The sequence below is a fragment of the Rhinolophus hipposideros genome (genome assembly GCF_964194185.1).
Source record: "Rhinolophus hipposideros genome assembly, chromosome: 2".
NCBI classification, from domain to species: Eukaryota; Metazoa; Chordata; class Mammalia; order Chiroptera; family Rhinolophidae; genus Rhinolophus; species Rhinolophus hipposideros.
In genome coordinates, this window is record NC_138048.1 from 106,774,635 (window position 1) to 106,797,495 (window position 22,861).

The 22,861-nt window shown below is 39.6% G+C and overlaps 1 protein-coding gene across 2 annotated transcripts in view; it reads right to left on the reverse strand.

Moving 5' to 3' along the window:
- DSCAM (DS cell adhesion molecule) overlaps positions 1–22,861 on the reverse strand; it is a 656,085-nt gene that overhangs the window by 516,044 nt on the left and 117,180 nt on the right. For both annotated transcript variants that reach the window (XM_081078404.1, XM_081078403.1), the window contains exons 2-3: positions 10,100–10,417; positions 2,352–2,498 (exon numbers count right to left, since the gene is read on the reverse strand). In XM_081078404.1, coding sequence (XP_080934530.1) covers positions 2,352–2,498; positions 10,100–10,417 — 465 coding nt within the window. The remainder of the gene's footprint in view (positions 1–2,351; positions 2,499–10,099; positions 10,418–22,861) is intronic.

Here is a 22,861-nt window from a genome sequence, read left to right on the forward strand (position 1 = left end):
GTGTCATCTCTGGTGGTTTCATGACTTCCTTCCCTGGGCATTTTTAGCAGTATCAGTGGGTGGGGTTCAGGCTCTGGGAACAGGGTCTGACCGTAAGCCACAGCAACTCACATCATAAGGCTGACTTTTCAGACTGTCTCTGGATCATAATACTGTTTGGGAGCCCTGTTCTCATGTTGAAATACCTGAGTGTAAAAACAGCGCTCTCTCTCTCTCTCTCTCTCTCTCTCTCATCATTTCTGCAATGTGGAGTCTTGAGAATACTTTGTGTTTAGTGAAATGACTTATTTACAAGCAAAGCTTGCTACTGATGTGTTTCTAAATGAGATAAAAGTCTGTGCTACACTGGTTTCTGGACACTTTTGTGGTAAAGAAAAGCCAGGTGTTTGTCTATGGTACCTATTATTTTTAAAATTTTGCCAAAGCATAAAGCTCTAACATGTGATTGAGGAAAATACATGTGAGTTATCAGTTCCTATCAGCACAACATCAGCTCTGTATGTCAGCATCCTCTGCACTCACCAGATGGAAAACTCCTTTTGTTTTATTTAATTAGGTTCATGTTTGAAGAAAAAAAAGTCTATTCATATAGATTGCAAAAAGATGAGACCTGCATGTGAGTACAGTTCTAATTAAAGATGTCTAGGAAACATAAGAACACACACATTACATTTTATATACAACGTATATTAAAAACCTATATAAGATCTAGCTATAGATATCTACATAGATCTATAAAACCTCATGGTAGATATTTCAACTTCTCACCCAGATTGTCAGTTATTCTCTCCTACCAGGCACATACCCCACTGAAGTCGGACATGGCCATGTGACTTGCTGTGGCCAATTAAACATGAACGGAAATGACATATGTCACTTCCACGTGGAAGTACACAGAGGCAGTTTGCAATTCTCCCTGCTCTCTTCCCCTACCAGGGAGGCCTGAGGTTGTCTGATGGCTGTTGTAAGTAAGCAGAGCCTCCACCAGCCTAGGTCCCTGAGGATGGGACACTGTAAAAATTGTCCCAAATTCTTCTCATCCCTAAACTCACAGCCAGATGGATTTGTCATCCAATCTCTCCCTCTCCCATCAAGAAACTAAAATGACTTCTAAAGAGAAGCAATTAACATCATAAACAATTAGTAAATAATGTGTACAAGTGAGTCTCCACTCTGATTATGTCAATCATATTGCAGTTTTTAGGCTTATTATTTTTTCAATACGGTAAGTGAACAAATTATGATGATGAATCAAAATAACAGCAAGGAATTTATTGCTCAGTGAAGTGTGAGGAACTTCACATTCACTGTGAAGAGGATACTAAGGAAAACTAAAAACATCTATTACATCCTACTTTGCTATAATGTACTTTTAAAGACCAAAGATTTAATTTTTAATTTGGACTTTTTAATGGTTTAATGATTTTTTTTCATTGTTTCTGAACAGAAAATATTCTGTCTAGCAAATCAATAAGCTGAAGAATAAAAATGCTGTGTCACCATGAGAGTGTAGTTCTAATTTCTTATCTCTATAAATTGACAAAACTTGGATGGTATTCAAGAATTACATGAAAATGTATGTGTGTGCACAAACGCATACTATACAGAACATACAAAGAAAAGGCAACCATTTATAATTCATTATACTCAGCACAACTCTTTTCCAAAAGCAGCGACAATCACTATCCAAAGACTTCTAAAACAGGAAAACTGGGCAGTGTACCTACGTGCCCTTGGTGGGAAAGAGCATACAGCAAGAACTCAAAAACCACAAGAGAAGAAGTACCGCACCTTCTTCAAAGCTAAATTTTAGTTGTGTCATTTCTAGATATAAAACATAAGCCAAGAAATTACTTTCATACAAATATATTTCAGTGTTGCATAGTATTGTGACTAAGATCTTCAAGGAACAAGTCAGAGATACCACGTAATCACATACCCTCGAAAGGGTCAAAACAGCGTGAGATCAGGGCTCCCGATTTCTAGAGATCAGTTTCAGAATATCAGGGCTGAGTATCACTAAAGTCTCTCACAGACACAATAATCCTACTTCCTTATTTCCAGGAGCAGAACTACAACCAAAATTTCCTTATAAAAGTAAAACGCGGGCTATCAGGTATAATGCAAGTAACTAATGTCTATCCATCTGTCAATTCACTGAAATGCTCCTCAATCGAGCCACGTAAACCAATATAAAACACTGATATTGCATTTGATCATTATTTAGGGGCCACCTTAAGTATACTACTTCTTAATCATAATGAACGCATTGGCAGAGACCCGACTGGATATCTGAACCAGCCTGTGAGAAGGTGAGCCGGTACCCTCCGCCCTGGCAGTGGGGAGCCTACCTGAGATGAGTGAAACAGTGTCTTTCTCCCATGAGATGACGGCGATGTACGCCTCCACTGAGGAGGGGATAATGCACTTGAAGACCGCGACATTGCCTCTCATGGTTTTCTGGTCCTCCACACGGACTGTATAGGGCTCCCGTAAAACTGGAAGGCAAGAGAAGCATTGGTAACACAGTCCACTAGCTCATTCTGAGAGTAGTATCTCATTCCAATACATACATCTTACATCTATGAATTGTATTGGAAAAAAGTTCAAGCAATCCACATTTCCCATCTTAAAGACTTTCATTTCATTAAAATAAGCTACACTATATACTGAAGGGTAACAGTGTACATATATAAAAAGAGTTCATCTACCCACTAAATACATCTGGATATGGGAAGTAGCTTCTTAAGAGAACTTATGATAGGAAATAATAGCTCTCTACATCCTCTGAGGGCCAAGGAAACAATTTCAGACTATAAAGAAAAAGAATTTTAAAAATTCAACAAAGGCAAACTCTCCTGGAAATCCTTGAAAACTATGTGACAATTAACTCTTTGGAAGTGATTTTTTTTAAATGACAGTTGCAAAGCATTTTGGGAAACAATTGTTCAGCTTCCCATTGCTTAGGGAAGGATGCTGATTAGGGAGCCCACCCAAACACCCCCCATAATAGGAGTAGATCAGAGGGGACTTCCAGGAATGAGATGTCTGGGCTAGAGGCAGGGGGTGCTGGGGTTCACTGCCCACCTTGTAACTCCAACTGCCTGGGTTCAAATCCAAGCCCTACCACTCACAGAGCGGGCAAGTTACGTTCTCTTGCCATCTATATAATGGAGATTCTGATAAAAATATCCACCACACAGGGTGATTTTGAAGACTTGATCAGGTCATGTGGATGAAGCAATCATGAACAAGTTTGCTAAAGCTGCGTGGATCCAAGACCTAAGGAGACGTCTGTGTCTAATCCAGGTTGTCTCACTCCAGCTCTATAAATATGGATGCAAGCCATCCTTCCTTCTCCAGAGCTTTAATTTCCTCAAATTTGAGATGAGGGAGGATTGGGACAGGAAAATCCTCAAGATCTGAATTTTGTAAACCTTTGATTTGCTAAGATAGCCACAGAGAAACTTATCATTGAATCAGCTTTCTTCAAATTTGAGTCACTTTTTGGACAATTACGTGTCAAGAAATCTGGCATGAAATTAATTTCAAAAGACTAAGATAGGAGTCATTTCTAAAGGGAAACTCTCCTCACAAGCAGAGGTAAATAATGTCATATTGTTCTTAGTTTCCTTTCTCTTGTTCTTTGCTTCTTTGTTTCGGACCGAGTATTTTTTTAATAATTCCAGTTTTTCTACTTCATTGGCTTATTAGCCATGAGTCTCTGGTTACCAGTGGTTGCTTTAGTTTTCATAGTAAATACATCTATAATTTATCACCATCTACATTCAGATGATATTATACAACTTCCCATGTTTTAAAAGAACTCTAAAATATTAAACTTGTATGTCTTTAATCCAGACCTTAATGCTATCATTGCCACATATGTTACGATCCCATTGAGACACTGTTATTATTTTGTTTAAACAATCAACTATCTTTTAAAGGGTTTTAAATAACAAAAAATATGATTTATTTATTCCTGTAGTTACCATTTTCATTATTCTTCTTTCCTTTGAGTAGATTCAAGATTCTATCAGGTGTCATTTTTCTTCTGATTGTAAGACTTTTTTTTTTAAGGTTTTTAGTAGTATGAGTCAGCTGCTCATCAATTCTTTCAGCTTGTGTGTGTCCAAAACACCTGCATTTCACCTGTATTTTTGAAAGGTACTTACACTGCGTATAGTTTTCTAAATTTACAGATTACTTTTCCTTCAGGACATTAAAGATATTGCTCTACTGTTTACTTATATTGATTCTGACAAGAAATCTAGTGCCATCTGCATCTTTGTTCCTCTGTGTGTAATGTGTCCTCTTCTTCCCCTGGCTGCTTTTAACGTTTTCTTTTCGTCATCGGTTCTGAGCAGTTTGATGATGAAGTGCCTTGGTAAATTTTCTTCATATGGCTTGCATTTGGGGTTTCCCTGAGGTCCTGGGATCTGTGGGTTTATAGTTCTCATCAAACTGGGAACATGGTGGCCAGTATTTCTTCAACTTTTTTTGGTTATATCATCTGCTTCCTTGGGGACTCCATCAGTGTTTTGGAATAAACTTTTTTTTAGATCAGTTTTAAGTTTACAGAAAATTTTGCAGAGAGGACAGGGAGTTCCCATATGCTCCCTCTCCCCGGCTCTGCAGCTCCTGTCATTATCAGCATCTGGTCAGTGTGATACATGTGTTATTACAATTAATAAACCAAAATTCATACATTATTACCAACTAAAGGTCATAGCTACATGAAGGTTCACTCTGTGTTATACACAGATCTGCCATTAAGGTATCTGGTATCCAGAATGGTTTCACGACCCTAAAAATGTCCTGTGCTCTGCCGACTCATCCTGCTGCTCCCACCCCAATCTGTGGCAAACACTGATCCTTTTACTGGCTCCATAGTTTTGCTTTTTCTAAAATGTCAGAGTTGGGATCATACAATATGCAGCCTTTCAGATTTAATTCTTTCACTTAGCAATATGCATTTAAGATCACTCCACGTCTTTCCATGTGTTGATAGCTCTTTTTTTTTTTCTATTGCTGAATAACATTCCATCATATAAATGAACCACAGTTTATTGTTAAAGAAAAAATATTCTTTTGAGAACCCAGAAATAAAACCACATAAATATGGACAGATAATTTTTGACAAAGAAGCTAAAAACATACAATGGAGGAAAGACAGCCTCTTCAATAAATGGTGCTGGCAGAATTGGATAGCTACATGCAAAAGAATGAAACTGGACTGCTATCTGTCACCATGTACCAAAATTAATTCAAAATGGATCAAAGACTTAAGCATAAGACCTGACACAATAAACTGCATTGAAGAAAACATAGGTACTAAACTTATGGACCTTGGGTTCAAAGAGCATTTTATGAATTTGACTCCAAAGGCAATGGAAGTAAAAACTAAAATAAACAAATGGGATTATATGAAACTGAAAAGCTTCTGCACAGCAAAAGAAACTATTGAAAAAATAATGAGGCAACCAACTGAATGGGAGAAGATTTTCGCAAACAGTTCCTCTGATAAGGGGCTAATATCCAAAATATACAAGGAACTCATGAAACTCAACAACAAAAAAACAAACAACCCAATTGAAAAATGGACAGAGGACCTGAAGAGACATTTCTCCAAAGAGGATATACAAATGGCAAATAGACATATGAAAAAATGCTCAACATCGCTAATCATCAGAGAAATGCAAATGAAAACCACAATGAGATATCACCTCACCCCAGTCAGAATGGCTTTCATCAACAAAACAAATAGTAACAAGTGTTGGAGAGGCTGTGGAGAAAAAGGAACTCTCATACACTGTTGGTGGGAATGCAGACTGGTGCAGCCGCTATGGAAGGCAGTGTGGAGGTTCCTCAAGAAATTACGAATAGAATTACCATATGACGCAGCAATCGCTCTCCTGGGTATCTACCCCAAAAATATAAAAGCATTTCTCTATAGAGACACGTGTACGCCAATGTTCATTGCAGCTTTGTTTACGGTGGCCAAGACATGGAAACAACCAAAATGTCCTTCGATAGATGAATGGATAAAGAAGTTGTGGTACATATACACAATGGAATACTATTCGGCGTTAAGGAAAGATGATATAGGAACATTTGTGACAACATGGATGGATCTCGAGAGAATAATGCTAAGTGAAACAAGTCAGACAGAAAAAGCAGAGAACCCTATGATTTCACTGATATGTGGTATATAAACCAAAAAGAACAAGACAAACAAATGAGAAACAAAAACTCATAGACACAGACAATAATTTAGTGGTTACCAGAGGGTAAGGGGGTGGGGGGTGGGTGATGAGGGTAAAGGGGATCAAATATATGGTGATGGAAGGAGAACTGACTCTGGGTGGTGAACACACAATGGGATTTATAGACGATATAATACAGAATTGTACACCTGAAATCTATGTAAATTTACTAACAATTGTCACCCCAATAAAATTAATTAAAAAAAAAAAAAAAAGAAAAAGAAAAAATATTCTTATACTTCTTAAAATGTAAAGAAAGACTTTTTTAAGACTTTTGCAATGGGGTTATGACTATTCCAATAGGAGCGAGAATTTTTGCTCAACTCTGAATACAGCAAGAACACACGAGGATTTAGAGAGAAAGAACCAACAAGCAGAGTGAGAGGGCCATTGGATAGAAAATAACTAAGAGGAGACCTCAAAGGGTAAGGGACTCCTGCTAAAGGCAGGCTGAAGACGTGCACATCAACGGGGAAAAGGCGGACTTGATCAGATATCAAGAGTGGTCACCTATCAAAGGTGGGGGAATGACTTAGCAGGACTTGCTAAAACTGAGCTCAGAGAGGACAGACACAAAAGGTCAAGGTCAAGGACTAGTCAAGAAGAGAGTTCAGAGGAGCCTGCCTGAATATTTTGTCAGGGAGAGAGTCTGTCATTCATTCACATACTGAAGGACATCCTTGTTGCTTCCAATTTGGGGCAATCATGAATAAAACTTTTATAAAAATTATGGGCAGGTCTTTGCGTCCTCCATCTGGAAACTTAAGGAAGTAAATCGGGGCACTCATGGGGCTCAGTTGTTTTTTCCAGTTTCTCAAACATCACTTTCCTTCACTATGGGATGGCCAGTCTTGAGAACTGTTACTTTATATATTTTGTGTGTTTGTTGTGTTGTTTCAGATAAAAGATTAAATTCAGTGCCTGCTGCTCCATCCTGGCCATCCTCACAAGTCCCAGTCATCTGCTATTAACCACAGTTTACTAAGGAAAAGGCAATCACTAGAAATTGTCCGGCTTGCTCAAGGTCATAGAGCTGATTACCATTTGCTCCTTAGTAAACAGAGCACGGGCATGGGCAGAGCCATTTCAAGGGGTCCATCTGCATTCCAGGCCTTAAAACGGAAAAGGCAACAAAGTATTTAATTTGAGAGAGAACTAGGATTGCTGATCAATGAGACATGATGAGTGACCCTTTCCTCTTTTGCTGGCACTCAGACCTAGACCAAGTCAATGAAAACCATTAAGAATGAGAATTTTCTGTACTGTCAAAGGAGAGATCTGAAGGCCATTCTACCCAGGGGATCGTTCCAGGAAAATCCCAATGCCAATGTCGGGGGACCTTGAGACATTTAGGATGACCTGTGACACGGGGATGCCCCGTAAGTCAGTGCTCATTCTCCTCAAACCTGCATGACAGCCGTCACTGGGTAAGAAAAACATCCCTGCCTGACGTTCTGAGTAGCTGCCCAGTTCTGTACTAGGAGCTTCATAAACATGCGGAAACCAGATTTTCAAGCACCCACTAAAAGCATGTAAAAGATTATTACAACAAAAGTGTGTTCATAATAAGAAGTAAAATTAACTGAGAAAAAATATTCATTGGGGCAATGTGACTGTGAGTTCGAACTGACACAGGGGTCCTGTGTGTGCTGGCCTCAGATCTGGGAGGGCGGCAGGGGCGAAGAACACCACACACACAGCAATGACATATCTGTGTGGGAGGGGACAGGCAGCATAGACGCAGACGAGACGGTGGGGTTTCTACCCACCAAAACTGTCATGCAAAACAATCTGTCCTATGACAAATTTAGAAAACTGCAGGTAAAGCAGGAGTGAGCTTTTACTTCCTTTATCTGACAGGAGAGTCAAGACTGAAATAGCAGACTAACAGATACAAGTACAGCGGTTTGAAGTTCCAGGTTTTTCTATATGTGGTGCTTTGTAGTTTAAAACTGCAAAGCCACGTCATTAAAATCTTCAGTCTGCCAGGTAAAAGGCATTCACTAAATTCCCCAGGCGTCAGGTTGAGAGGTTCCTACACAAACTTCATTTGCTTTATTTTAATTATTTGGGGTATCAATTTCTCATATCTCTTGATTAAAGCCAATCTCTTCCTTCCTCCCTTAAGTGCACTTTGGTGTAAGTGTTGGAATTCACGAGCATGTCAGGGAGATCAAAATATAGTTGGGAAAATGACTCGCTGGCAGAATGAGTCACAGTCTAATGTTTGATTGCTCACATCAAAGAGATCCCATGCAGCCATTCAGACACATTTTGTATTTTGTTCGTGTTGTGATGTCTTCAAGTAGCACCTCCTCGTTGCTGCAGAAATTATTGCAAAGCTCCTCCAGCTATCGGGTGTACGAGACAGCAATCAAAGTCACATTGTGTTTGCCTGCATTACGTTACGTCTGTGTACCATAGTATTTGAAAGGCTAGGCTTTAAAAAAATAAATTAAAACACCGTTTGCTAACTGGAGTCTAGCTGTGTGTTTGTTTCTCAGCGCTTTGTTCAATCTATAGAATGACACAATACGTCCTGCATGGATAACTTTTGATGTCTGTGAATTTCAGGCTTGTATTCCTGGGTTGACTTGTAGCGATGACAATTTTTAAAAAAATACGTTGTGATGTTAAAAGGAGCAAAGTGATTCAAGGTTTATTCATCGATGGCATTGCAGCAACATGTGACACAATCAAAAACGTTAGAAGAGCCTTTTTTATTTCACAAGGACCGCAAGAATAGTAGACTGAGTCTGATTCGCTTACAGTACACATTGGTGCTATGGTTTTTTTCCAGCTCAATTCATTGTCTTCTTTTCTCCCTGTTTCCTCCTCACTCCTTCCACTGCCCACCTCTAGGACAGAATGTGGGGAGGGCAGGAACCAAGAGTGGAAAGGAAGCACAAGGTTTGAGACACTGAAAATTTGAGTCAGAGTATCAATTAGTCAAAATGCATAAGTTTGGGGTATAGTTTAGACCCAACCAACTGGATATCACTGATTCCAAGTTTTCGTTCCAGCAGCGGAAGGCACATTGAAATCGGCAAGAGAGGCTGGCATCTCAAAGGCGCCCTCAGCCGTGTCAGGTCAAACTGATGGCAGGGTTTTCACTGTTTCTCAGCAGATGGCGTTTTTGTATTGGGGTTTATTTTTCCCTCCTGAATTTCCCACAGTACCCTCGGCAATTATCGCAGTGCCTGGAGCAGAGGCCAATGTTCCATCATAAACTCTGACCCAACGTTCTGTGTCCATGCCTGACTCCCCTATTAGGACACGTGTCCCAGGAGGGCAAAACCGTATTTTTCACCTTATAGACTCCCTGGACCTGGCACAGGCCTGAACCGTAACGAAGCTCAAGGAACATTTAGTGAGTAAGTACAGTAGAACTCACCCAAGAATTATATCACGAACTTCCTGTTAGTCCTTCAGAAAGGTTTCTTTCATTGTCCAGTGTTGGGTGATTTACAGAAGCAGAGTTAGAAGGGGTTACAAATGCACTGAACTTTTTTATTGACAGGTCTTTGTTCAAATGGCAAAAACGTTGAATAGAAATAAAAACATCTCAGTAAGAAAAAAGCCAAAGGGGGTTATTTACAGGCATGTGCATATTTGTTTCATTGAGGATGAGAACCGGTCATTTCACATTTTGGTTCCACCAATGTCAGGCACTCTGAAATCCAGTCAAGAGAGACTCTCAAGGGAGCCATCAGCAGGGTCCGAGTGAACTGAGGACAGGGTTTGCATTGGTCCCCAGCTGCTGGAGTTGTAACATTTGTCACTGCCGCCCCTCCCCCAGCAGGTACAGAAGGAATGAAACCTGAGGTACTCACCAGCCTTGATGTGGACATCCTGACTTCTAATTTTCCCTGAAGGGTTTTCAGCTGTGCAATAGTAAGTATTATCATGGATTAAGGTACTAAAGCTTGAAGGAGGGAAGGGGAAAATTTGGAGAGTGCCGTTGGGGTGGACGTGACGGATCCCAGGGACATCGTAGATCTCCTCGCCCGTCGCTAGGTACCATCTGAGAGACACAGGAGGGACGCCTGCGGCAGGGCAGGGCACCAGGGTCCCCGTGGTGCTTGCAAACACTACCTCTTGCAGAGATGCATTGACAAAGTAGAGGCTGGAGTGAAGGTCGTCGCTGAAAACTACAAGAAGACAACACAAGCATCGGTCAGTAAAGCACGCCTTCTAAACTTGACCTTCAGTCGGCCTGGCTTCAGGCTGACTGAAATCATCACAAGGCTCAACTGAAATGAAATAATTCCAAGTTGCATGACCTACTCTGGACACAGAGGCTGGGGCTGGAAAATAAGGCACCCTCCTCATTTCCACTCTCAGAATCTCTATTATGTATTTTGTATTCAGTTTTTGTCTGTCTCCCTCTAAAACAAACGTCTCATGGGAACAATATACTGTTTTGCTCACGCTATGACCAAGAGCACAGAGCCTAACATCCAGTAAGGAGGAATAAGGAGAAGCTAAGTGAATGAACAGCTCGGTGAAGTTGCTAGAATCAAATGGCTCTGGTCTGTAGGTACGTTGAGAGCTAATTTTGAATGAAATGAGTTACAATTTTTTTAATTAAAATTGAAGATCATATGCAAAACATTTTAAAAAACAAAATTGGCTTTCTGAAAATAGTGTCCAATCAACGATGCATTTTTTAAATTGAAAATATGTAGCAATAATAGAAAGAGCTTTGATAAAAGCATGAAAGCACCACTTACTTCCACCAGACTATGGCAGTTTGTTTCAATTTTTATATTTTCTTTTCTGGTCCATCTGCCTACGTGCCTTAACTACAGTATTTATATAATTGTACTATGTCACATACATAAAATATGCAATTTTTATAGACCCTGCTTCATTCTCTTAACATGATTTGTACATAATGGCGTCGTTCTATACGGACGTCACCAGTAAATATTAGTGGATACACATTTTCTATAATGTAATTTTCTACACTCTTTTCTTGATCTTGGTTATTAAAAGATTTGTTTTAATTACTAAAAATAAAACATCTGCAAACCTGTTCACACACAGTGGGCTTCTGAAAAGATCTATTGAGCACCTATGTCACACTCCTTCACAAACAGTTACGGAGCGTTACCCAAGTGAACGAAGGTAACTCAACATCTAGAGTTAATTAAAAATTAACTCTAGATTAATTTTTAATCTAAATTAACCCAAAATTAAAGAAAATATTTGTAAGTGCCACGACGACCTACTTCTCAGATATCTGTGCTTATATATGACTTTCTAAAAACAAATGTCCACCCAGTCACATTTTCGCAAGGGACAAAGGAGCCCTAGATACTTGGCAGAATCTCATTGGACAGAGATGAAAATGACATTCATTTAGCGCCAGTGCCGTGCCAGCAATGTCAAGAGACCAGATGTGTTATTCATTTACTCTTGTGAACGACAGCTCTGCCCGGCGTGTGTAGGTTCCACTTTGCCGATTCAGAGGGATTGTCACTTGACCAAAGATTCGGGGCAAGGAGGTCATGGAAGCAGCATTTTATCTTTCTGATGAAGACTTCATTTCACCCTATGGCTGCCTTGATTCTACAAAGCCAAATCTTGGGGAAGCCGTGTCCATGAGAGTTACATAGTATCCTCCAGATATCTCACTTGAACCTCCACCGACTTTCTCTCGGTCTCTCTCACTGGCAGTGACCATGAGTTTGCCCTCTGGGGCCATTGCTGACTGTCTCTGATCTGGGAATCAGAGTGAATGTCATTTGTCAAAAGATGGTGGACAAAAATTACACTTTGTAAAAGTAATAGATTTACTCAAACAGAGGAAAAGGATGTACATCAAGTAGTAACTATTTGATAGCTTTCTCTCCCAACCATAACTAAAGGCTTTAGCAATGCTCCATAAATCAGAATACGAAAATTACTGCTCAGAAATTTGTTCAGATTAGAAGCTTAGTTACTAGTTAAACATCGCGGCTTTCTACTCAAATAAAAATGCTGATAAGTATACTGTGCTTTTATATTTGAGCTTTCTAGGAAACTGATATTACCCCAAACATATTGTTAGGAACAAGGTAACTGTCACTCTTCAAGGCTAATTAATTCCACCCAGGTTCTTTTTCCCCCCTCTCCACATTACTCTTCTGTCAATTGGATTGTGGGTAATTTGAACTAAATCAAATTTAGTCATATTTTAATTTGTTCTTTTGTATCATAAAAGTAGCCTTGTTAAAAATAGCAAGTCTTTGAAAATGTGAATGTATATAAGAAATATTTCCTAATTAAATGTATAGTTTCCTATAGTAAATCACAATCCAAGATCCAGCTTGTAAAATTATTCAAATGACTGTGAGAAAAATGCAAAATAAACGTTTAATCTTAGTACTTAAAAAGATAAGTGATCTCTGGGGGTTTACTGTCACTTCTCCTTACATTTTTAAAGGAATTTCACATAAATCTTTCTATTTCACACCACTGGGATTAATAATGTAACATAAACTGATTCCCTAAGATACACATCAGATGGCCACAGGCAAAAGAAAACCCAAACTGTATTCCAACAGCTTTTGTTTCTTCCATCTAAGAGACCATCCATCTGCTTAAATAATAGTATTCCATTTTACAGAGTGTGGCATGCACTTTAAATACAGTTAATATTTGTTTCCTCGTGAAAGGGCATAGGCAATCTTAATGTGAATTACGTGTGTGTGTGTGTGTGTGTGTGTGTGTGTGTAAGTTCCTTGAAAATAACTGCAGTTTAGTAAGAGAAACCTAAATAAAACATTTTGCTTAATCTAGTGGTGAGATTCAGGGCGTAAAATCCTGGGCCGTCGACATTAAGGGCGCTGAAGGAGGGACAGGAGGACTTCATTTGCAGATTTCTCCATGTTTTATATCGTCATAACAGATGGGATAACCAAGGCTCAGCGACCACAGAAAGAAGAATGCTACGCTAAAAAGAAAAAGAATTCAATGGTGCTGTCTTTAAAATTCACCAATGGCAAGGTCAAAACAAGAGGTGAGGAAGAAACGTTACAGGAAGCAATGACTGACACAATCATTCATTCATGCCACAGCGTTGATTGGGCACCTGCTGTGTACCAGGCCTTGTGTCAGGCCCGAGGAATGCAAATTTGCTTGAGTCATAGTACTGCTCTCAAGGACTTTTTGGTCCAGAGGGGCCCATGGTCAGTGAAAGATCAATGACAATTCCTTAGCTGAATGTCATGACAGAATTATTCACAAAACGTTACGGGAGCATAACTAATAGAGAAACAAACCCAATGTTGGGAAGATAAGGAAAAAGGGAAGTAGATTCTAGGCAGAGGGCGTAACAACGTTAGGACACAAAATTGTCATAAGAAGGAGGGAAGTGAGAAGATACTGGATAACAGGAACTTCAGGGCAGAACGAACACTGATGCACGATTTTGCAGTGGGAACTTGAGGTTCTTTATACATGCTCATTTCCTCTGGACATACGTACGCAGCAACTCCTAATACCCTGGCACTATGCCGAGGGGGCACACTGACAACCAAGGCTTGGGTGTGATCTCCAGGAGCTTACATTTCAGATGCCTAGTGTGAAATCTGGAATCATGAGGGGTGTCAGAGCTCAGGCTACAAAGCATGTGCCTAATTCTGCCGGCAATAGGGAGTCCCATCGATAGGTATCTGTGATGTGCACACGAAAACTTGTACACAAATGTTTAAAGCAGCATTATTTATAATTGCCAAATGTGGAAACAACTCAAGTGTCCATCAACTGAAAAACGGGTAAACAAAATCTGGTATATCCATACAATGGAATTTTACTCAGCAATAAAGAGAAATAAAATACTGGCACATGCTATAGACATGGATGACCCTTCATAACATTATGTCAAGTGAAAAAGCCAGTCACAATAAAACGCAACCTATATGATTATATCCACATGAAATGTCCAGAAGAGGGAACTCTTATAGAGACAGAAAGTAGATGGGTGGTTTACTTAGGGCTGGAGGGGAGGTGAGGGCATAGGAGAGGGATAACTAGAGGGCACAAAGCTTCTTTCTGAGGTGATTAAAATGGTCTAAAATTGAGTCTGGGGAAGGCTGTACATCTCTGCAAATTTACTAAAATCCACTGCATTGTACAAGTGAATTTATTGTGTATAAATTATATCTCAATAAAGTTGTTAAAAAACATAGGGAGTCAATAATGAAATTTTGACACAAAACAAGCAGTTTCCCAGATTGTAGTTTTCAGAAAGTAAACACTGGGTAGATGAGGAGTGAGGACCAGAGGCAGGACATCCAATTAGACTGCTGTGTGGTGGCCCAGACCTCCCTGGGCACTAATGGTGTGAAGGGAGGAGAAAGTCTCACTATATGTGTGTATCTGATATGCCCTCACGAGAAGCTGTAGACAGGGCCACAGAAGTGATGAGAGTGAGCTCAAGGAAACAACCAATAGGATCCAAATTTAATAGCAGATATATGAGGTGTGACAATTAAGTTCACGAACTTATTTTCAACGATGTTTTGCTAACCTTTTTTTGATATCAGAGGGATTACTCATTATGACTTTGTACCAAGTGGACAAACAGTTAACCAAGTTTACTATTTAGAAGTGCTGAAAAGGCTGCGTGAAAACCTTAGACGACCTGAGCTTTTCACCAACAGTTCATGGCTCTTGCATCACGACAATGCACCAGCTCACATGACACTGTCTGGGAGGGAGTGTTCAGCCAGTAAACAAATAACTGTATTGGAACACCCTCCCTACTCACCTCATCTGGCCTCCAATGACTTCCTTCTTTACCCAAAGACAAAGGAAATACTGAAAGGAAGACATTTTGATGACATTCAGGACATCAAGGGTAATACGATGACAGCTCTGATGGCCGTTCCAGAAAGAGTTCCAAGATTGCTTTGAAGGGTGAACTAGGCACTGGCGTGGGTACATAGCTTCCCAAGGGAAGTACTTCAAAGTTGACCGTAATGATATTCAGCAATAAGGTATGTAGCACTTTCTCTAGGATGAGTTCATGAACTTAATTGTCTTACCTTCGTACCTGGCTGCATTTACACCATGAATAAGAACAGAGAACATACAAGGCAGAGCTGGTTGGGCAGAGGAAACAACAATGTCAATTTCACTAAGGTTAAGGGGGTACTACCCTTGGACCACCTATTAGCAAGTTGGAAATAGGGGTCTATGAACCCAAAGAGAGATTGAATAGTGAGGGAAGCTGAAGCCCATCACGGGGTGAGATATACCAAGAAGAGTGAAAAACAAAGAGAAACAAAGTCTAGAGATGGATCCTCAGGGATAGCTAATATATAAAAGGTGACCAAAAGATATTTGAGCAAGGACTTATCCCCAAAATACATAATGAACTCCGACAAGTCAATAAGAAAAATATAATCTAATAAAAAATGGGCAAAAGAACTTGGAAAGTCACTGCACAAAGGCCAACATATAAGTGGCCAATAAGCACATGAAAAAATACTTATCAGGGAAATGCAGATTAAAAGCACACAGAGTTACCACTACACACCCACCTCAATGACTACAATGGAAAAGACAAAATATCTTGAGTATCTCAAGGATATGGAGCAACAGGAATTTCATACACTGCAGGTGGGAATGTAAATTGATAAAATAACTGTGGAAAACTGTTCATCAGTAACTACAAAATCTGAATGTATGCAAACCCTAAGACTCAACAACTCAACCCCTAGGTATTTATCTAACAGAAATGCATGCATATGCTCACCAAAAAAAAAAAAAAAAACACCAGAATATTCATAGCAGTACTATTTGTAAGAGTCCTGCTGGCTGTGTTCATTTTCTTCATGTGGGTGCTGGATGCACTGATGTATTCGGCTGCTGAAAATTTCACTGTGATATGCACACTTTATACACATACTTCAGTTAAAAATCAAATATTTTAAAGAAATTAGAAAAGAAAGAACCATCATGAAGATGAAGAGAAAATTATGAGATCAGTAGCCTAAATCCTAGAGAGAATGATGCCTTAAAACAAAAGGACAGCATTTGGGGAAGTCACCCGGTGGTTTTCAAAAGTGTCAATTGCTTCAGAGAGATCAGCAAAGATGAGAACTAAAACAGACCATTAGATTTGCAAACCAGATGTATTCATTTTGCAGGAATGCCATTTAGGACCAAAATACTTTTATTGATTTTATAGGAATATGTGTGTGGATATGCTTAGTAAAATGAACTGCTTCTGTCAAGGTCTTCCAAAATGAAAAGGAATATAACTTAGCCTTAGGTCAATATAATCTAGAAAGCATAACCCTTAGCTCATTCTAAAATGCCATTTTTATATTTGAATAAATGCCTTAAAATTTAGTGTCATCTTAATCAGACAATCTGAAAGCAGATAAATGGATGGTTTTATAATGACCTGGAAAGCATTCCAAGATTTTATGAAACGATTCCAAGTCAGGTTATAAAAATACATTATAGCAATTGTGCATTTAACTCTAATATATTTCAATCATACTCTCTATTCCCCAGCACTGAAGCAATGATGCAACTGTCCTCCTGAATAATAATTGGATAATACTTCACAATGACAGAGAATTTAGAAATACAAAATTTTGTCTCTGTCCATGATAAAACAAAACAACAATAACAAAACCCAGAAACTGGATTTTTTCTTCCTGCAAGGCAACATAGAACAGTAAGCCATAAAAGAAGGAGAATGAGGTGGGCCCTACCAATGCCCAGGTTACTTCCTGGAGAGAGTTCCCAAATCATTCCAAATAGAGATTGATGGAATTTCTGAGTTGAGTAGACAAAATGTGAGGCATGGGGAGGCCAAGGCCACTAGAGCAGAGAGAAGGAAATTGCAAAGACAGGGAGCTCTAGAGATGTGAAGCAGGCTCCTTTTGATGAGTCATTAGGTAGTTACTGATATTTGCATGTATGTGAGGAAAATACCGATGCTGAATAAGAAACATTAGAAAACAGCAAGCGGAAAAATCTCAAAGCTCACATGGGGGAGGGACTATCTCATGTTCCAGCCAGAGAGACTGGAAAGAACTAATAGAACACACTCACAAGGGTATCACCACAACGGTGGGGGCCAAAGTAATCACAAGGCTTAAAAGGAACCCCAGAGTGGAACCCAGATGTGATTAAGTTGATTTTAAGTAATGTAACTGCAAACAAATGACTTCGATGCTAGTTAGTGGAAAAGAACAATATCCAGTAATCAATAATGTAACATTTACAATACCTGGCATCCAATAAAAAAATCAGACACAAGCAGGAAAATATGTTCTATTATCAAGAGTAAGTCTATTCAATAAACAGACACAGAAATGATAGCTGATAGAACTAACAGGCATGGACACTGAAATCACTATTATAAATAGTCTCCCAATATATTCAAGACATAGGGGAAATCAAGGGATATTGATTAGAGAAATGAAGAATATAAAAATAGCCAAAATGGAATTTCTTGAGATTAAAAATATAATATATGAAATGAAAAACAGGCAAATGAAATTAATATTAGATTAGACTAGACCTTGCAGAAGAAAATATCAATGAACCAGAAGACAGAGCAATAGAAAAATAGAAGGTACACAAATTGTAAAACAAAGAAAAAAGGCACAAAGACAATAAACATAAAATGAGTGCGATATGGGACAATATCATGTAACTTAATGTTATATATATATATATATATATATATATATATGCACACACACACATACATACATATACATACATACATACATATATTTGGGCTTCCAGAAGAAGGAAGTCAGACATAATTTCTTGAAAAATTAATATCCAACATTTTAAAAATTTAATGAAAACTGGAATCCCAAATATCCCATTAATTCAATGAATACTAAACAGAAGAAACACAAAGTCCTATCATGACATGTCAGCATTAAATTTATTGAAAGTCAGTGATAAAGAGAAAAATCTTAAAGGCAGACAGATTTTTTTCAATACACATTTTACACATAGAAACAATGAATGAGGGCAGATTTATCAGAGAAAAATGCAAGCCAGAAGACAGTGGCAAGAAAAAAATTAAAGTATTATTTAAAAGGAAAAAGAAACCTACCAATCCAAAATTCTATACCCAGCAAAAAAAAAAAAAATCTTTCACTAATGAAGGCAAAATAATAGTGATTTTTCAGACAGCAAAGAGCTAAGAGAATTTGTTGAAGGTAGACCAGCAATTCAAGAAATGTTAAAGGAAGTCTCTCAGGCAGAAGGAAAATGATACCAGGTAGACATTTGTGACTTCACAAAAGAAGTGAAGAGTTCCCAAAAATGATACGTGAGTAAATAAACACAGAGACACACACACACATACACACACACACACACACATTTCCTCATTTAAAAAATAATATATATTTTTTAAAAGACAATTCATTGTTTCAATCAAAAATGATAACAATGTATTACGGGCTTTACAACATACATAGAGATAGAATGAATGCCACTATTAACACACAAAGGCAGGTGGGCAGAGGGAAATGACAGTCTATGGTTGTAAGTTTCTTGTATTGTACTCTACGTGTTATATTATTTGAAAGTAGGTCATGTTAGTTTAATAACATATATTGTAAACCCTGAAGCAACGACTTAAAAAAACAAACATAGAAATTAACTTATTAATGTAGATAGAATTAATCATTAAAAAAAACATTAATCCAATAGCAGACCAGACAAGGAAAAAAAAATACAAAAACCGGAACAGAACAGACGGAATCAATAAGGAACAATTATCAAGATGTTAGATTTAAATCTAACCAAATCAATGTCCACATTAAATATCAATGGCCTAAATACTCCCATTAAAAGGCAGAAATTATCACACTGGATGTCAAGTCAAAATCAAGACCCAGCTATATGTTGTCCAGAAGACCCATTATAAATATTTTAAAAATCAGATTAGATTAAAAGGATAGGGGCATGTGTCCTGCCCGCCAAGGTCAACCCTGGAGAGAGTGAGGTGGGCCCCTGGGCAGGGGAGGCTGCCCTGGGGCTTGTGCCCAGCACTCCCTTCTGGGCCCTTCCCACAGCACAAGAAACCCTCAGCCCTTAGCAGTGTGCAGGAGCTGCCGGTGAAGCTATGACTTCCTACCGTGTCATGTGTGTGCCATCTTTATGCAAATCTGATACCAATCCCCTGATGCAGACAGGAAAAGAGCTGGAGAAAGTGAGCTGAACACAGGCCTGCGTCAGAGCTCACCATTAACTGCCAACACAGCTCCACCCTCTGTGCTGTGGTCATAGCAGCAGCATGGCCTCGTCCCACACTCAGGCCTCAGTGATTCTCAGACTGCAGCCAACATCAGAATCGCCCAGAGGCCTAGTGAAAACACAGTGCTGCCCCCCCACACACACACACACCAGACTTTTGATCCAGCAGATCTGGCGTGGCTCCCAAGAAGTATCTTCCATCAAGCTCCCAGGTGACCCCAATGCTGCTTGTCCTCGGGCCAGCCTGGTGGTGATGCACTGAGGTAGTGCTTTCGAACGCCATGGTTGGAGTCCCTCTCCCAGAGACCCTGATCCTGGGCAGGAATCTGCAAGATGCCTTACTAAAAACCCAGGGGGGCTCAGTTGGTGACAGGGATGGTACTACAATCAGAGAGGCAAGGAATGGCTTCTCCGTACATAGTGTTGGATGAATTGGCTTCCATTTGGGGAAAACTATTTGATACCCTCGCACGTCATCCTAAAACAACAACCAGCAGATTAAAGATCTTCGTGTTTGAAAACAAAACTTATACAAGGAAGTATCTTCATAATTTTGTTGTGGAGAAGTGTGCAGAGGAAAGCAAATCCACAGGGAAGGGCTACAGTTTCAAGTTGAACGTCTCTGTCCAGGGGTTGGTGGGAGTCTACAAATGTCCACATCTAGTGTGTTTGTGATTTGAATGACCCAGAGAACATTTGCCTGTAGAGCCCCTCATTAACTGCAATGTCCAGCATGGAGGGCCATGCCTGCTGCTAGAGAATGGCCAGCATTTGTTGCCTGAATGAGTCTCTTACATTCGACACCCTTCTCCCTGGCAATCCAATTTTACATTGGAAGACTGGCCAGAAAAGATGGTGGATTTAACCCATCATCTACTCTAGCTGCCTCCTTAAACCCACTCAAACAGCAGTGAAAGGAATGTTTTAAGGCCCATAAGAATGCAGAAAATGAGAAAGGAAGGAACAGTTTCGGTGGTATTGACTTGGCAGACATAGGACACCAAATTTTAAGCTGGTGGTTAGGAAAACTAAGAATCAATCCCAATTATACTGGGTGAACCGTGAAGATGCAGAGAGAGCGAGGGCCAAGTAGCTCGGGAAGCAGGGGAGAGCAAAATTAAAGAAGGAAGGTTGAAAATCTAAGAAGCAGGTGAGAGTGCCAGGCTCTCCCTCACCCCTGCCCACCATCCAGCTGAGTGACTGCCCCTCTTCATCTACATAGAAATCTGCAGGGCTTTTCTCTGGAAAAGATAAAATAGAGACAGTCTCTGGATGGAGGCCCACCAAACCCAGTTGTGAGAAAAGAGAAATGTAAAAGGGGATTTAAGCTGAGACATACCCCACTACCCCAGGCCAGCTCTCTTCCCCACTCAGCTAGCTGCCAAGATGTTCATAACCAGGTCCTAACCCCCAGGCTAGAGGAATTCTCCTGGGAACCCCACCAGCCAAGTACTGAAGATCCTCTCCTCACTGCCAATCAGTCTGATGACCCTGAGGGAAGCAGACTGCTATATTGAGTCACGGAGTGTCCCCATTCTTACATGTGTTCAGACAATCAGGCAGCACCAGGAATCTGAGGAAAGCCTCCAACCGAAAAGAGAGTTCAAGACAACAAAATAGAAAAAATGTTCACAGAGACCATGCAGGCCAAAACTTAACTATATCATTTATATCTTCAGAGATTCGAAAAATATATTGCAACCATGAAATCAAATAGGATACTGTTGTTTTTTAAGCAAGGAACACCTGAGAGCAACAACAACAAAAAAACACACAAAAACTCAGAAATGAAAAACCAACAGAAGGGTTGGAAAATAAAGTTGAATAAAAAGTCAGAGAGGAAAAATAGGGAAGAAGTGATGGGGAAACTAGAGGATCCGTGCAGGAGACCCAGTATCTGAATAACTGTGGAGTTCCTGAGACAACAGAGGGGAGGAAATAAAAATCAGAATTCAAGATTTCCTGGTACCAGCGACACACTGTGCTGGATCAAAAGGGTTCATGCCATCAGGTGTCCAGTGCAACAGATGAAAAAGACCCACCTAATTTCCATGAGAGTGAAGTTTCAGAACCTTGGGAACCAAAGAGGAGATTCTAAAAGTTTCAAGAGAGACAAAAAAGAAAATAAAGATTACAACTAGCTTTTCTCATAACTCTGTAACTAATGAAGCAATGTTTTCAAATTCTGAAGGAAAAATGTTTTCCAACCAAGAATTCACATCCAGTGAAAGCATCCACTGAGTATAGATGAAAAACAAAGACATTTCCAGATGTATACTATCTGTGCACCCTTTGCGGCGAAGCTACTGGGGGATGTGCACTAAATGAAGGAGAGACCTTATCAAAAAAGAGGTGAACACAGATGAGTGAAGGGAATCTCTGGGTGGAGGCGACAGGTGTGCACCAGGTACAGCTGGTTGGAGACCCAGTAGAGACGCCTCTGAGAAGATGGAACTCATACAACAGCAATGGGCAGACGAAGAAAATCAGCAGCTTTTGGGGTGAATCAGTAAAGTAAAAAACAAACAAGCATACAAAAAAACTCCACGAAGAACAAAAACGCTTGTGCAGAAAAAGAAAAGGAATATTGTATTTATGCCGCTCAATTGGTAAAAACATCACTGTAAAAAACCGACCATCATGTAAAAAATAAAAAAAAAAGGTAAAAGGATAAAAAAATATATGCTATGCTAATGCCAACACTACTCAAAAGAAAGTGGGAGTGGCTACATTTCTCAAAAGAAAGTCCTAGTGGCCAATTCATCAAGACAATAATCCTAAATGATTATGTACCTAATAAGGAGAACTTCAAAGTACATGAAGCAATTCTCCTAGAATTAGAGTGAGAAATATCAAATCCAAAAAGAGAACTGAGAACTGGGCTTCTTTTCTAGCACTAACGGCTATTGGGGTGATATGTCACTGCTTTTATTGTTGAGATTTAATCTGCCTTCTTGGATTTTGATGCAATAAATTGTGCATAGAAAAAAAAAACCAATCATTCCTCATGCCTATGGTTTATTAGGGTGCAGCCACATACTGGTCTCCCCATTGCTTTGGGTCTTCAAACCCCTCCCACCTCAGGGCCTGCACAGATACTGGACCCTGTGCTGGAATACTTTATCATCCTTTGCTCAAACTGCTCACTCATTGAATCTCAGCTTAAACATCAATTGCTTAGGGATGTTTTCCTGGTCTTCTACCTCCCAGACTAGACCCATGCCCTGCCTCTCAGATTCCTGCATCGTTCTTTCACAGTTCTTTTCTTAGCTGTTGAGTATGGACTCCAACCCCACTATATTGTAATTCACAAAAGGGTCACTGCATACAGATGACGATATGTGTGCACTGACTAGCAG